At 39.3% G+C, this 15,903-nt stretch overlaps 3 protein-coding genes across 4 annotated transcripts; 1 reads left to right on the forward strand and 2 right to left on the reverse strand.

The window, feature by feature from the left end:
• Positions 1-11: 11 nt before the first annotated feature.
• On the reverse strand, positions 12-2,021 carry spcs1 (signal peptidase complex subunit 1). The gene is made up of 4 exons (XM_053652540.1): positions 1,890-2,021; positions 1,058-1,117; positions 831-917; positions 12-255 (listed from the first exon to the last, which is right to left on the reverse strand). Exons 1-4 carry the CDS (start codon positions 1,923-1,925, stop codon positions 133-135), a joined length of 306 nt encoding a protein of 101 aa, XP_053508515.1. The 5' UTR covers positions 1,926-2,021; the 3' UTR covers positions 12-132.
• Positions 2,022-2,090: 69 nt separating this feature from the next.
• glt8d1 (glycosyltransferase 8 domain containing 1) lies at positions 2,091-7,792 on the forward strand. 2 transcript variants are annotated; one of them, XM_053652538.1, is made up of 10 exons: positions 2,091-2,520; positions 3,276-3,357; positions 3,663-3,761; positions 3,856-4,063; positions 4,150-4,258; positions 4,362-4,446; positions 4,523-4,635; positions 5,659-5,825; positions 6,375-6,487; positions 6,848-7,792. In XM_053652538.1, the coding sequence occupies exons 2-10, from the start codon at positions 3,342-3,344 to the stop codon at positions 7,030-7,032; spliced, it is 1,095 nt and encodes a 364-aa protein (XP_053508513.1). In that variant the 5' UTR covers positions 2,091-2,520; positions 3,276-3,341; the 3' UTR covers positions 7,033-7,792. The 2 variants fall into 2 exon arrangements, with proteins under 2 accessions (XP_053508513.1, XP_053508514.1); XM_053652539.1 differs by having other exon boundaries at positions 3,281-3,357.
• Positions 7,793-8,892: 1,100 nt separating this feature from the next.
• On the reverse strand, positions 8,893-15,348 carry gnl3 (guanine nucleotide binding protein-like 3 (nucleolar)). Its single transcript, XM_053652537.1, has 15 exons — positions 15,186-15,348; positions 14,905-14,963; positions 14,521-14,661; positions 14,286-14,405; positions 13,706-13,795; positions 13,439-13,574; positions 13,243-13,346; positions 13,012-13,156; positions 12,769-12,856; positions 12,076-12,253; positions 11,563-11,705; positions 11,105-11,241; positions 10,744-10,958; positions 9,299-9,341; positions 8,893-9,176 (listed from the first exon to the last, which is right to left on the reverse strand). The coding sequence occupies exons 1-15, from the start codon at positions 15,196-15,198 to the stop codon at positions 9,070-9,072; spliced, it is 1,719 nt and encodes a 572-aa protein (XP_053508512.1). The 5' UTR covers positions 15,199-15,348; the 3' UTR covers positions 8,893-9,069.
• Positions 15,349-15,903: the final 555 nt, after the last annotated feature.

Raw genomic sequence — 15,903 nt, forward strand, 5'->3', positions numbered from 1 at the left:
TGGTTTCTGTATAATACAAATAATCCTCTTTATTAAGCACATGTGGAATTGTACATGAAAACAATGACGCGACGTCCATCGAGTCCACTGCACAGGCGTGTCGCCCGGCATCCGATATAGCAGAGCACGGTTCTACTTGTGTTTTTTCTTCTTCAAGTTCTCCTGAGGCTTTTCACGGGTCTCTGGCATCTCCGGTACGATAGGCTGCCACGTGAGAGGGTTTCGTCTGTACATGGGCCACGGAGGCAGTGTGAGCTGCAACGTAAACAAGGAATAAGGGGGGTGAGAGAGAATATAATAATATCAAATATAATATAAATATTAGATCATTATGGTGACCCGGTTATATTTCTATATGACAAATAGAAAAAAAACACATTAAATAAGTGAACCTTTTGTTGTTGTTTTTTAATGGGAATGTCATCATGATTCAACAAAACAGACAAAGAAATACTGCTAACTTCTTAAATTTGTTAAAACACATTACACCTGTCATTTTACAGTGCATTGCAAAAGTTTGCATCCCCCTAAAGTTTTTGAATGAAAAGGAAAATTAGCTTTTTTTTTCCCCTTCCAAATTCCAAGTTTAAAAAAAAAAAGTTTTACCATGAGCCTCTCATCTCAGAACCTGATCTAAAGAATCCAAACACACCAAATTTTTGTTGAGACTTTTGTCTTCGTCTTCATTTTGTGCAAAGGAGATGGAAACATTTGCACTTCACAGTATCATGCCGTTAAATTTTGGTCATATCTCTAATCCACAAATATTTACCGTTATATTTGATCCATGTACTAAATCAAGCAAAAAAGAAAGAATTGAAGCTGCTTACCAAACAGGAGATGGTAAATCCGGCTAACATTATGTACACGGTCCATCCAAACTGCTCAATGATCAGACCGTAAATGAACCCAATGACCTGGAACGTGGACAAAACGTCTAAGAGATATACTGATGCTAAAACACCGAAGTCATTTATAGATAAATTATAGGCATTTCTATATTATATATGCATGTATAATAAATAGAGGAAAGGATCGTGGTGTGAATGTTACTTACAGCTGAGACCAGGATGACTCCTTGGAAAATCTGTTCGGCAAGTTTCTGACCTTTATAGTCCTGAATAATCCAAAAAACGACAGAACAATTTACACATCTGACATCTGGATTCATTTAGAAACCAATTAAAGCAAGACATTACAGGTAGAAGTGACTGTTTTTGGTTCAGGACAAACATTTTTAAGTAATAGTATGAAATCCAAACATCTGAATTTTACTTTTTTTTTTGTTTTGTTTCATTGTTGTTTTTTTTGTTCATTCTCACCCACCATATTGTCTGTAAATTAGCAATGTTGAATAAGGCTTTAAGCTGCACTCACTTGGCACAATCAAATCATGTCATATACCCCTGAAAAGCTTTTTTTTCCCCTCATACATGTATCAATAACTGTGTCATGATATACATCAGATTCCTTTATAAACCATAAATCGCACTTTAAATCACTAACTAAAGTGGAAATATGTGAAATCACATCAAATATGTGAATAAACAAATAAAAATATTATCTATACCGAATTCACCTGCAGTGTGCTGCTTTATAAAGACAGATTTGGCAACATGTATATTAGCAATGAATGTATGTAAGAGTCGTAAAATAAATGTCTTTATATCGCATTGATAGCATGCGGTACAAGTCTGTAAGTGTTATCACTGTGTAGAAAACTAAAGATATAATTTTACGGTAATAAAACGATACAGTACATTCTGCGTCTCTTCACAAAGCTGCTAACGGGTGCTAACTAACAGCTGCTAAATAGCGATGAAACGAAATAGGCACGATAAGCTAGTTAAGTAACTAGTTAAGATATTTATAAACAGAGCAACACTTACCATGTGAGTTGGAAAAGAATTAAACCTGGAAAGCATTTCGAAACAAATAAAAGAAGAAGACGTCTATAATAAACAGATTGACCTATGAAGGCAGAATTTCCGGTTACAAAAAAAATGCATACGTAGATTTGAGAAGGACCCGAGTAATAGTGTTGAAGGGGGTTCAAACTGCGCTAGACTTGCGCATCACTTGCGCAGCACCGCGCCGTTTTACACATAAGCTTTAATACAGCCATTTGTTGTTGTTGTTGTTGAAAATTCTATTTGTTTGCGATGTAAATATTTTCTACACGTTAAAACAGAAAATAGCACTCTCTGTTTACCATACTATTTTTTTTCTAAGTGAACAAATCAAGTTTAGAAAAAATTATAATCCGGCAGTAAAATGGACACCTCACATGTGCTAGGGAATGGGTGAGGACTTGGCGAGAGGATTTGTAGATGATATGGATGCTAAGGAAGGCATTTCGTTCACTGCTCGCGTGTCGTGAGATGATGTAATGATCTGGGGAAATTGTGTGCGGGATTTGCGTGTTTTCCAGAAGAAAAGCGTTGCGTGTTGCATCGGCTCAGATTTGCTGGTGTTGAGTTGGCATTTTGGGTGAAAACCTGAGTAGGACCCCAAACACAGGTAAATCAAGCGAACAGTGGGTTAATTGGAGGGTGTAGGCTTTCTCGATGCTTGCAGGTTTATTTAGAGAATGTTTAAAGGCGGTGTTTTCTATAGTAAGCGTGCATTTTGCATGGTGCACGCGCCGAAATGTACACAAAATCTCGCCCTTTTGGCTAAATCCGGCTCATTTGCTGTCCCTGATTAACAAGCTGATCAATAAAAGGTTCAAAAGTTTTCATAAGAGAGGAACCAGACATATTTCTTTGCACAATAATGTTTTGCACTAGTGCTTTTCTTTGTATTCTTGTTTATATCATTGCTCTTCAGTAGATTATTTCATGCAGCTGTCACTCATTTGTATTTTCTGCACTTGGGAAATGCTCTGATGCACAGCACCAGTGCCTCTATATTTTAATTTAGCAAATGTTTGCACTGATCCTCCTATTTACTGCACTACATACACTACATCCCCACAACCACACTCCAAAATCTAGTGGAAAGCCTTCCCAGAAGAGTGGAGGTTATTGCGACAACAAAAGGGGGATTAAATGTGGAATGGGATGTTTAAAAAGCACATAATGTCAAGTGTGCACAAACTTTTGGCTGTACAGTATATAACGCTTGTGTTCTCACTTTCGTGGCGAAATGAATAAAAGTTGTGAATATAAGTCTTATCTTAATGCCGTGTTCTTCAATCTTGTCTGTATGGGTCACTGAGGGTATGGATCTGATTTCCTTTATTCTAGTTAATATGTTGTTCGTTTCATTTTCAGAGCAGAAGTACAGCTGTAGATGTGATGCAGTGACCTGCTTAATCTACAGGGTAAAAATAAAGCAGCATGACGCTCAGGAGAGGTAATCAAGAATTCATTTTTACGCTTTCTTTTCTATTCGGTGAACCCTCAGGTTTTGTTTATTTCCTTCTGGTTTGGAGTTCATGTCAGAATCGGCCTATTTTCACCCTCAGGAGAAAAAAAAAAGAAAAAAAAAAGGCAGTAGAGAGAAATCTTTTGAAGCGCAACCTCCCAAAGTAGGTGTGTGGGGGTTCGAATCCCGTTCTCCCTGCGCCTCGGGGGTTTCCTCCCCCAGTCTAAAGTCATACGAAAGGTAATTAAGTATAAAGTTTTTTTTTTCGTGTGTGTGTATTTGTTTCCTTTCAGTGAACGTGGTGATCCTCGTCCTGCTCTCGATCGCCTTTTTAATCATTGTGCATCGAAATCTGCTGAATCTCAGTGACTTCCTAAAGCAAGATGGTTCAGGTATTAAATCTGAACAGCCGTAAGTCGTCTTGTTCTGTTCACGTGCTATACGCTTTTCTGCACCGTGCTGTGAAAAGTCATTTCCCTCTGTTAGACACATCCCCGGGTGCGATCCTGCCCTTTGAAAATGGATTCTTTGCGGAGCGTAAAGTCAGGACCGGGGAGGAGATCCCGGTGATGATCACAGCGTCTGAGGAGAGACTGGGCGCCGCTGTGGCTGCCATGAACAGCATCAACCGAAACAGCAAAGCCAACGTGGTTTTCAGCGTCGTGACGCTCAACGAGTCTGTAGAACATCTCCGGTGAGAGCCAACTTTTATCCATTTGCCCGTAACCGTGTTTTGAAGGTTTGTGAGTGTGTGTCTAACGTGTAGCCGTCTTGCGTCAGGACTTGGTTGAGCGAAACGGACATCAAGCACCAAATCATCACGTTTGACCCGAAAATCCTGGAGGGAAAGATTTCCTCCAATCCTCAGCAGTCGGATTTGGAAAAACCGGTAATTACACATATCTCTTCTAACATGTTCTATACACATCGTGGAAATTCTTCATCTTAAACATGGAACGTCCCCCCTCCCCCCCTCCCCCTCCCCACCCCAGCTCAATTTCGCCAGGTTCTACATGCCGAACTTCTTACCTGACACGGAGAAAGCAATTTACCTGGATGATGATGTTATTGTGCAAGGTACCTATTCACGACCACTTCATATACGTCATATTGCTAGGGCGAAAAGGGTCAAATGAAACATGTTTGATCACAGGAGACATCCAGGAACTTTTTGACACGAGTCTGAAGCCTGGCCATGCTGCTGCTTTTGCAGAAGACTGCGACTCTGCGTCTTCTAAAGGCATCATTAGAGGAGCAGGAAACCAGGTAAATATCAGTGAGCTCATAATTTAAAAAAAAAAAAAACAAACAGAAAAAAATGAAAGCATAAAGTTGATTAATATTCTCAAGAAAACTGACATAAGTGGACAAATCATAAATTCATTAGCTTGGGCACCAAGTAAAAACCAAGTCCCATGTTTTGGTTGCCAGGAAACCTAATTGGGCTTAGTAGTAAGCATGTTTGCCTCGCACCTCTGGGGTTGGGGGTTCGATTACCCGCCTCTGCGTTGTGTGCACGGAGTTTACACATTCTCTGCATACTTTGGGGGTTTCCTCCAGGTACTTCGGTGTCCTCCCCCAGTCCAGAGTCATGTGTTGTAGGCTGATTGGCATGTCTAAATTGTCCGTAGTGTGTGAACGCGTGTATGATTGTGCCCTGAGATGGGTTGGCACGCCATCCAGGATGTCCCTCCGACTTGTGCACCGAGTCCCGTGGGATAAGCTCCAGGCTCCCCGCAACCCTGTGTATGATAAGCAGTGTGGAAGATGGATGGATGGAGACCTAATTGACGTCTTTATTTTCTCTTGTTTAACCCACAAGGAAATGTGTTGTCCTAACAGAAGAGTTATATGACTGCTTTGCACTGGAATTTGGATGTTTCTGCATACCTGTGTGCTTCCAATTTCCCAAATAATAATAATAATAATAATAATAATAATAATAATAATGTGTCATGTTAATTAATCTAATGAGTGAAAACTCATCAGTCAATGAGGTAATCGGATTTGGAAGAAGTAGCGTGTGCTGTAATTGCAGCATGGAGGTATGTTGCACCACCATGAGTTGCGTTGTTTTAAATGTAAACAGTTGTTTTGCGTAAGAAAATAAGTAGTAGGGTTTATTTCTTTTCCTGGTTGCTAAATAATAAAAACCCAGCTGTTTGTACTGGGCTACTGATTGGTCCATCTTAATAGTAACACTTTGCAGGACGCTCAGCCGTAACAGCTCTGACAATTCCTAGGATTGAAACTCTCAATTATTATTCTATATATTTATTTTTTAAACAGAAGAGTTATATTGGCTTTCTGGACTTCAAAAAGGAAGCCGTTAGGAAACTGGGAATGCGAGCAAACACGTGTTCTTTCAATCCTGGAGTCATTGTGGCGAACTTGACCGAATGGAAACACCAAAACATCACCCAGCAGCTGGAAATGTGGATGGAGCGCAATGCCAAGTGAGTGGCTTGTAACTGGTTGAAAATGATACTTTGTCTCTAAATTCAGGAATGAGTGCATTAGTGCAGGTGTCGTGTGTAATTACCTAACATGATCATTCAAATGTGCAGTTTGAGCATTGTGAAGAAAAGGCCCGGTTATGATTATGGACTAGTAATGCTTAAAGTGCCTCGAAACAAGTAGCGATATTCGACGTGTTGACGTAATTTCCACTGAAACAGGAAGTCAGGGCCGAGACATGTTGAGTAGCACCGCCCCCTTTTTTAAATAGCCAATCGTTCAACAACGGCAGCTTCTGCAAGGTGATATTTATAATGTCTGAGGCGGGACATTTCAGATTCTAGAGAGGATTCAATTGGAAAGAAAATCTGATGAGAAGCTGAAGTGCAGCGTGATGTCATCAAAATTGCTGATCCGTATCGGCGGTAGAGAGAGAGCCTGTACGTTTTGAACGCGTATATCTTCTAAACGTGAATTTGTGAATTCCATTGTGTGGCAGAAAATAGTCGCCATTTTGTACATTTCTTCTTTTCATCCAAATCCGTCAGGGAAGGTCTTTACAGCAACATGCTGGCAGACAGCTTCACTACACCACCGCTACTTCTAGTGTTCTACAAGCGTCACTCCAGCATTGAGCCCATGTGGCATGTCAGACATCTCGGTAAGTCTTTCTAATGCTTGATCTTAAATACTTGAAATTGAGGAGCCTGAAACTGAGGAATATTCCATGTTTAGACTTTTTTTTTTTTTTTTTTTTGACCCCGGGGTTGTTGAGTTGGTCGGCAGATGTTGATTAATTTTCTGTAATGGCAGTAGTTTGGCAGAAACATAACTATCGACAGATAGTTGAACAAAAGATGTGTCGTTTTGTTTAATATATATTTAAAAAATTGTTAGTGTTGGCAAATGCTGTGGGAGAAGAGGAATACCATAACATAATTTCGTTATAAGGGCACACCCTTAAGTGTTATTTCTTATTTCATTAGCAAGTGGTTTATTGACCGTGATCTGATGTTTTCAGGAGCCTCGGGAGCTGCAAATCGTTACTCGTCGCAGTTCATCAGTGCAGCTAAACTCCTCCACTGGAACGGACATTATAAGCCGTGGGGCAGATCCTCGTCGTACGTCGATGTTTGGGACAAGTGGTACATTCCAGATCCCACCGGTAAATTCCATCCAATCAGAAGACACTCGGGGGACAAGTAAAGACTTGAAGTTAAATTATCCTAACACTTTGCACAAATTCTCTATCTGGTGGTTTTAAAGCTCAAAAGGGTGTATGAACAACGCCGTTTCTTTCAATTGGCAGCATGCACAATATAGTTGAAGCGATTTCATTGGCAATTCGGCTTGAAAACTAGTTCACACTAAGAATTAGGAATTAAAGTGGCGTTCGGGGTGATGTATAGATAGAAGTTCAAAATAGCTCAGTGTGTCTTTTAAATATATTAAGTATTTCATTTCTCCCGCTTCCTTTTTGGCTTCGGGGTGCAGTTATAGTGACGTAACAATTCATCTGGGCTAACCAACTATTTAAAGAGCCCTCGAGATAGCAATATCAACGACAGCATCTCAAATCAGTATTAAAGGCTTATGTTTAATGTTTAACATTTCATTCCACCAAGGCCAGCTCAAAGCTAGTCAAAACTAACTTCATACACAAGATCATACATAGGCCAAAAACACTAAAAACGCTACCTCAATCCTTATTGCTTACATTCAAAAACTCCAGCATTTTTCAGATGGATTTTTTTTTCTTTAATCCATTTTGCTAAGTATGCAGTTGTATTGATTTCCACATGTATTATTTTAAAGCATGTTTTTGTATTTTTTTTTGTCTCACAAGTACATCGAGCACATTTCCATTTCAGCTTCAGTGTTACTTGTTTGGAAGCGTGTGCCAACAAATTTGTACATACGAAAGCAAATAATTCTATATTTACTTATTAAATAACATTAAGTAACATCTGTTGATTTGTTGTGTGGTTATTATTTAACACGTTACTCCTGTTCTTTAGTTGTAAAGAATCTTCATACAGTTAACATTTTAATGTAGCAAGGTTGACTATGTAAGTAATAAGAAAATGGGACATCCAGAAGATTTGTTTTTAGAAAACTGTCATCATAGACACTGATTGGACCTTGGACAAAGACACTTGTGGCAAGAATTCACGTCGATTGGACAGACGGGTCCATATTTAGGACCAATTTTAGGTTTTATCCTATTATGAGCACTACCACGTGGACTACCAGTGCGTGGTACTACCAGTAGACTACCAGTGCGTGGTAGTACTATGAGCACTACCACGTGGTAGTACGACTACCATTGAGAACATACTCAAGTGTGCCAAGTTTGGTGAAAATATTTCATTCCATTCAAAGGCTATAGCTTTTTCAGTAAAAGTAGCCACACCCTCTGCAAATGTTTTTGCCTGTAGTCATGGCTATGAACTGGAAGTTAAAAAAAAAAAAATTTGGACAATTATTCTTCCAAGGAGTCCAAACAAATGTCCTACACTGGTTTTATTTTGGTTGAGGAGGAGACCTAGGATGATTTTCCAATAACAGCATGTCCTGAAGTGTTATTCCTCTTATACCACAGCGATTTGCCAACATATTACAACACTATTTAAGAAAGACACTTATTGCATCTGTTTATTGTTGTGGAATGTCCATGTAAACATCAACAGTTCCACTGCTTTGTTTTGACTTTTTTAAATAAATAAATAAATAAATAGCTTATAGCAGTTATACTGAGAAACCACAATAGATGAATTTCTCTGTCCTAAAGACTTTACACTGACACTGGAGACTCTTTTCATGTGAAATCAATCTTCTAACAGAAATCTTGCTGTTATACAAAAACCAATCGAAATGTCACAATTCTGACCAATCAAAACTGAGAATTCAACAGCACTGTGGGAGAAGATTTATTTTTAAGAATTAACATTCAGTGCAGTTGTGATCATGATGTTTCCTTGCATGGTTATAGACATGACACCGGCACTGGACATATCAGAAGGTCCCTTAAACTTTCAAAAATGAGAAGAGACACTTAAAAGCACAGAAAATTAAAAGTTAGTTTAATTACCCGTCATATATACACAACTGGTTCTGTCAGATCAACAGAAATGTGTTTTCAGCCAGATATTAGTTAATGGATTATACAGATATGCCATGTATATCACAATCGACACACAATGACTCTTCCAGGTGAAATCTATTCTTTGCAGATGCGACATCTTATACAAAGTCTGTGCTGAAATCGTAGGCGTAGTCGTCGTTCTTCTGCGCGGCCAACAGATCGATGTTGAAGGAAGCACGGTTTGTGTTTCCTTTCTTCTGGTTACCTACGAGTGAGGAGACGGGTAATAAAATGTTTACCAGCTGCAGAATGACTCGTTAATAAGCGAGCCATTTGAGTTTAATCAGGTGTGTTAAGAATAGGACATGTTTTTTCTTTACTACTTACATGTTTTCTGAGTTTGGGTCTCCTTTGGGTCGGGGGTCTCGATCTAAAATGCGTTTCGAGCATGAGAAAGAAAGAAATTAACACTGGAAAAGAATGAAGAATCTTGATACAAGACAACCGGGTCGTGTTAAGTTCGGCAAGTTAAAGTGGCCAGCGATGGACAAAAGATCAGTAATATTGATGAGTTCAGAGTTGGATTAGAAAGTCATCAAGTATATATGACACAATGGACTCATCATGACTCATCACTTGCACTCACGTCTTGGGACTAAAAGTGCATTTAGCTGGCAGTCTAATCATGAATTTTTACTCTAACGAATCTATAAATTAAAATTGGGGGAATTAAAAAAATATAAGTACTGTTAAAGCACACCTGTTATGGTTTTGAAACGTGTCTAATTTTGTTTTAAAGGTCTCATACAATAGATTTACGCGCATCCAAGGTAAAAAACAAACAAACAAACAAAAAACAACACTTTAACGTGCTCATAATTTAAACTGCAGCATTACCTTTTTTGCCTCCAGTGTCACAAACGACTCGTTAAATGATCCGTTCTAAAGGATTCGTTCTAAACTCCTCCTTTCAGACAGCATACTCTACTCTGATTGGTCAGATGTCCCAGTCTATTGTGATTCTCCCACAGCGTGCTACCACTTTTAGCAGATGTCGAATAGGAAACGCCCACTACCATATCCAGTTTCAGCTCCAGCTGTTCGCGAGCAGCCGATGAAGACCAGAGACGGGGTTTTTTGTTACAAACCAAAACCAGGTTAGTACAGGAAGTAAAGTCTGGAATCACTAACGGCTCGTTTCAGCTGTTCGGAATCACTTCCTGCTTTTGGGAGTCAATAACTCTGTCATGCGCTTTGATTTTTTGAAACTTTGCAGATGTTTTTTCATTCACAAACAGCTATACAACACACTACATGAAGGGTTATATCTGAAAAACCATAATAGGTGCTCTTTAACAAACTTTAGATGACTTCTAGTCTTTTTAACCTGAAAATCGTGAATTCCCAAAACTCAATGTTGTTTATTAGGGCTTTGCTCCAACTATACATTTTGTATTTTTGTTTGATGCCCATATAACGTCAACATTTTAATCAAACTCGTTCACTTTAAATGCATTCAGGCTTAGTCTTTGAAAGCACACCAACGTACCATTTGGAAAGTTATTATGGGCTAACTTTTTTTTTAATCCAGAAAGCAGGCTAGTTAAGACATTGGCAAGAGGAACACAGCATGACTGACCTGAATCTTAAAAAAACACTGGGGTCTAAAGGTTCTTTCATGTCAGGCATTTGATATAATGCTACCTCAGAGCAGTTTACAATGAATGTGTTTGATTTCTGTTAAAAAGAAATAAATTAGGATATAGTGTACGTTGTTATTGTGAACAAGCTGCCAGTACCCAGCCCTACTGTTTATAAATCTGTCCAAGTACCTCCTCGATGTCCTCCACTTCTTCTGTTTCCTCAAGTATGTCATCATCATCATCTTCACCATCGTCATCCTCCTCCATCTCATCCTCCTCCATCTCCTCTTCTTCCTCCGCTGGTGTGTGTTTTTCTTCCGGGATTTCACTGACATTCAGAATTCCAGCAGTCATGCCCTTTGAGTTGAACACTAGAGTGGCAGAAAGTTTTGGATTTCGCACACCTAAGGTGGGGGGACAGGAAAAACAACCTGAATTAACCTCTACAACAAGCAGATTGACAAAAAAAAAAAAACTGTCATGAAGCAATAATCTTTCTAAATGAAACACGATCTGAAAAGGCAGACAGAAAACAGGAGATGGAACGTACGTTTAATAATCTGCTCGTTGGCCATTTTCAATCGGTCCAATTCGACACCCGTCTGCATTTCTGTAACCATGGCTTCAGTGAGGTGTGGAGGGAGGCCCTCTCTCTCTGGCACTTTGCTATAGAAGCTCAGTTTAGCTCTGCCACAAACACGTACTTCAAATTAAGCAATTATCGGTATAATTATTATAATAATAATGTTACTTAAAACACTGGACCAACGTCAACAGATTTGTCGATTCTCTGTCGTTCTTTATAACGAGTGAATACACTTGACTGATTTTACGTCTGAGAATTTCCCTCACAATATTGAATTAAAACTGAGCCCTAAACTTTAAACATGTAATACTAGTAAAAGGCAAAATCAGTAGTTAAATATGTAATAATAAAGCAATGTGTGCACTTCATAGGGTACATCATTGTTATAAATAAATAAATAAATAAATAAATAACCAGCTCACCCGGTCCAGTCGTTGAGAAACACCGTTGCAGCCTGCTCCGTGTTGGGCAGCGCACCTTTCTGCAGCAAGCCACGCTTCTGGGCGAAGAAGGTCAAAAACTCCAGAGAATTTCTGTAGTCGGGGACGTTGTAATACAACATGATCTGAAGATGAAACATTCAGACTATTTTTGGAATCTGGATGCACTGATATTATCCTTCTACTAAATGTCACAACATTGTCCAAATAGTTAAAGTAGAAAAGACCAGGAGACGATTCAGTTTCTCTCAGATACTTGGATGTCTGGGAACTGGATTTCTGCAAAGGATTCCTGTTTACTACGGCTGAGACATGCTGCCTGACATCCACACTTAATGTGGTAAGTCAAAACTGAGATAACACTATACAAGTGCAGTGACGGACAGAAGCAGCTTTCTACACAGCTCATAAATAACCAAAACTTATTCCTGGGTAGATCAAACAAAAGGAAGACAAGAACAGGGCACGTCACTCCTTCATTTCTACACGACTCACTTGCTGCTGGTTGCACTGTTTCAATACAGTCTTGACAGCGTCGAGAGGACTCTGCTCTTTACTGTCCAACTGCAGACTCCTCAGCACCAGCTTCTCCCCGGAGTTCGAAGGAGCTGCCACTATGGCTGGGCTGTCGATCATCTTCACATTTTTAGAGAGGTGCACTTCCTGCATACATCTGGATAAGAAAACGACAAACACAATGCTCAATCCCAGCTTTTATTTAATCTGGGCAGTTAAAAAAAAAAAAAAAAGTACGCTTTGAAGCTCAGTGTTGGATTGAATTCAGACTCCATTGGTGATGGTCAGATCAATTCGGTTCATCATGCTTCGTAAAGATTCCCCACAGCAAAAAGTTCCCAGTCCAGCCACAGACGCTAATTTCCGTATAAAACCATGCTGGGAAATTAAGGGGTATAGACAACCAACTCCCTGAATCATGTATTTGAATCGAAAATTAAACAATAATGAATTAAAATTATCATTGAAGATGATTAGGAATATTTCAGCAGTAAAGCTGCGATATCTCTCTCTCTCTACAGATATAAATAAAGCCTTAATTGGTTATTTTTTATGCTTCTTTATAACGATAAAGTACTGTTCAGTGATATGGTTTTTATTTGTAAATTGAAACGTCCTAGACTGAATTGGGAACCTCTGATGTCTAGCCCAGATTACAGTAAATAAACTCACTTGGTCAGTCCTGGCTGTACTCCAGCATTACACGCTCGGATGCCTTTTAAAGTGTTAATGATGCTGCTCTTTCCAACATTCGGGAAACCTGAACAAATGCAGATAAATCGCTATTTAAAAACAAGTGCTTATTCCACAGAAACGAATCCTAAAATAAATGTCAAAAATCTAAATAACGCAATCAGGAAACTCATCGCTTTATGAATCTAGAATCGTAAACACGAGTTCAAATCGACGCCTTACCGACGACGCCGACTTTCAGCATAGTCTCACTGCTTTGATTGTCGGCCAACTGGTTGAGTGTTTGCATGAGAGAATCGCAGCCGAAGGACGCTCCTGCTTGGGTCTGCTCGATGATACAGTTGGCGGCCCTCTGTTTCTTCTCAAGCTAGAACGATCCAACAGATAACGGGATTACGCTCATCAGAAGAATGCTCCGAAAAAAGACACCAAGTTTTGCTGGTTTATACATACCACAGTCCTGTCCTGGAGGTGTGCGGACGATTTGAAGGCAAACGTAGGACACTGCGTTTGAAGAAATTGCACCCAGTTCTGCAGATTGTCTTTGGGCACAAGATCTAAATGGCAGAAAGAATGAAAATAGCTCAGCTTGCTTTCTTTCCTGGTTAGTCTCAACAGCAGGAATTGTGACGGTGCACCGGTCACACACCGATTTTGTTTAGTACAAACAGCAGCCGTTTCTTCCCCTCGTGTTTTAACACGGCTTCCTCCAGCTGAGGACAGCGGCAGCCCATAGGGTCCCTGGAATCCAGGACTTCCAAGATCACATCAGAGGCCTCAATAACCTACGGAGGACATGACATAACGTAACGAGCACAAACAGCACGTGGACGATTGTCCTGAAATGGGATTTGTTCCCTTACATAACGACGACGTTATAACACCTTCTGAAAGATCAAAAGCGAGCGAGTTTCACCTTATTCAATTCGCTGCATCTGAACTTCTTTGAGCTTTTCGATTTTGCGACAGCCGCCCTCGCTACCCTCTGCGCCTTCACTTTCTCCTCCTGGAAAATAAAAAAAGTGACAACGACAGCATAAAAACTCCAGCATAATCACATGAGTAACATCTTATATTTGCATTTCTCCACTTGGCCAATGTTTTATTTTAATTTTTTATCTAAAGCGACTGACAAGTCAGGCACGTTTCACACACGGAGAAACCCTACGTTCACGTCATCGCCGGATTACGATTACGACAAAGCTGCATGCGCGGAACATCTGATTGGTGCAAAACAAATGGCAACGTAATGACGTAGTTTTGACAATACTGACGTCATAAATACTCCATAGTTTCTAATACTCGTAGGAATTGATTGTAAGAAGTAAAAGACCTCTCTGAAACATGCAAATTGGGCTGGCAAGGATAAAGGATTATCTGGATGGTATCCGCCACCCTGTACCACCCTGTGTAGCCACGCCCCTTCACATAACCATTAAAAGGACTTATTTCCATTTCAGTGATCGTAACTATTACCATGAACATCACCAAATCACCTTTTTCACTTTCTTTTTCTTCGCCCGCGTGTCCTCACCGCTTTCTTCTTTACTCTTCTTTCTCTTCCCAGCTCGCTCCTTCTGCTTCGTCAGTCTGTTCTTCTCTTTCAGCTCTTCAAGCTACACCATGCAGAGAAACCGATGAGTCAGTCAGGGAAATAGAACGATACATAATGCACACCAACAAAAAAAAAACACAACAACCACGGAGTCCCACATGTCATTCAGGTTCCACCTCTTGCTTTCTCTGCTCCGCTTCTCTGAGGACTTCCTCCTTAAATGGTGCGCTGTTCGGGACGCCGATGTCCTTCTTGATCTTCCGTCTGATTCCGCTCTTCTTTGCCTCTTTCCTGACTTTTCTGTGATGTTCTCGAATCTAGTTGAAGGTGGCGAGAAAAAGATCAGAGCTGTCAAAACTGAACTCAAATGGATGTCTGATGGTCATACAGACCGCAATGTAAGAGTAGAAAGCGTTACTTCATACCCTAACCCTAACAAGTGCACTTAGGGAGGGGGGGAAAAGGGGGCATTTGTGGTGTGATATAAAGCAAAACATGCTGAACCGGTAATTATTAGTGAAACTAACTACATAACCACATTATATATGCAGAGATCTTACCTTTTTCTGGATTTTAAAACGTTTAGCGCAGGACATGCGCTTACTCGCCTTTTTTAACTCTAAAAAAAAAAAAAAAGAAAGATTATGTACTTCATCATTAGCTTCTTAGCTTAGTTAGCTCATACTGTATCATTCACTCTCAAACTAAAACATGGCAAGAATTAATTCAATATATAACGCTTAACCAGATAAACAAAGACATTTTAAAATACAATAAATTCTTTAATGATTCTTAAAGACTCAATTCTGTGATTAAATAACATATATATAACCCCGCTTACTTGGTCGCTTCATGCTTGTCGCTGCCACGCGCTTTCCTCGCACGCGGATTCGATTCTCCGTGCGAAGCTTGTCTCTCTGTCAGTTTCCGGTTCCGCTTGCGCTTGTGCTCGCGCTATAGAATACTGCAAATGGCGTGTGTTTTTCGCACCTGTATTGCGCCGAACCCCGCCTCTATACTATCAGGATTGGTCTACAAGCTGCACGGAACGTTACAGCAGCCTGTGTATTATTTATTAAAACATAAATATATATTTTTTAAAATTATTTATTTACTTTGCATTACTCAGAATTTTTTATATATATATATATATACATATGATTTCATATCTCTTTTTTTGACAATTGTAGTCATTGTGAAACATGTAGAGAAAAAAATAGATTATTTAAAGTAAATTAAACTCGTTTTAATTTAATATTTTTTGAATTAATGATTGATTCTCTGAGTGTTTTGTAATTTAGTGTAATATGTATAACTTCTTGCTGTTTGTTATGATGGTACTAGGATGTCTTCTATCTTCTACTTATTATTATTATTCTTCAGTGGTCAGTTATTATCATCTATATAATGTCACATTAGGACCTACACATTCATTACTTGTTGTTCTTTATATTTAATAAAACATAAAAAATAATACAAATGAAAAATAAAATAATACAAAAAATGTCAATCTAACAACACGCGTTCCCATTTTATTTATAACCGTTGTTTACGTTCTG

The sequence above is a fragment of the Ictalurus furcatus genome, chromosome 21 (assembly GCF_023375685.1).
Source record: "Ictalurus furcatus strain D&B chromosome 21, Billie_1.0, whole genome shotgun sequence".
Taxonomy (NCBI): Eukaryota; Metazoa; Chordata; class Actinopteri; order Siluriformes; family Ictaluridae; genus Ictalurus; species Ictalurus furcatus.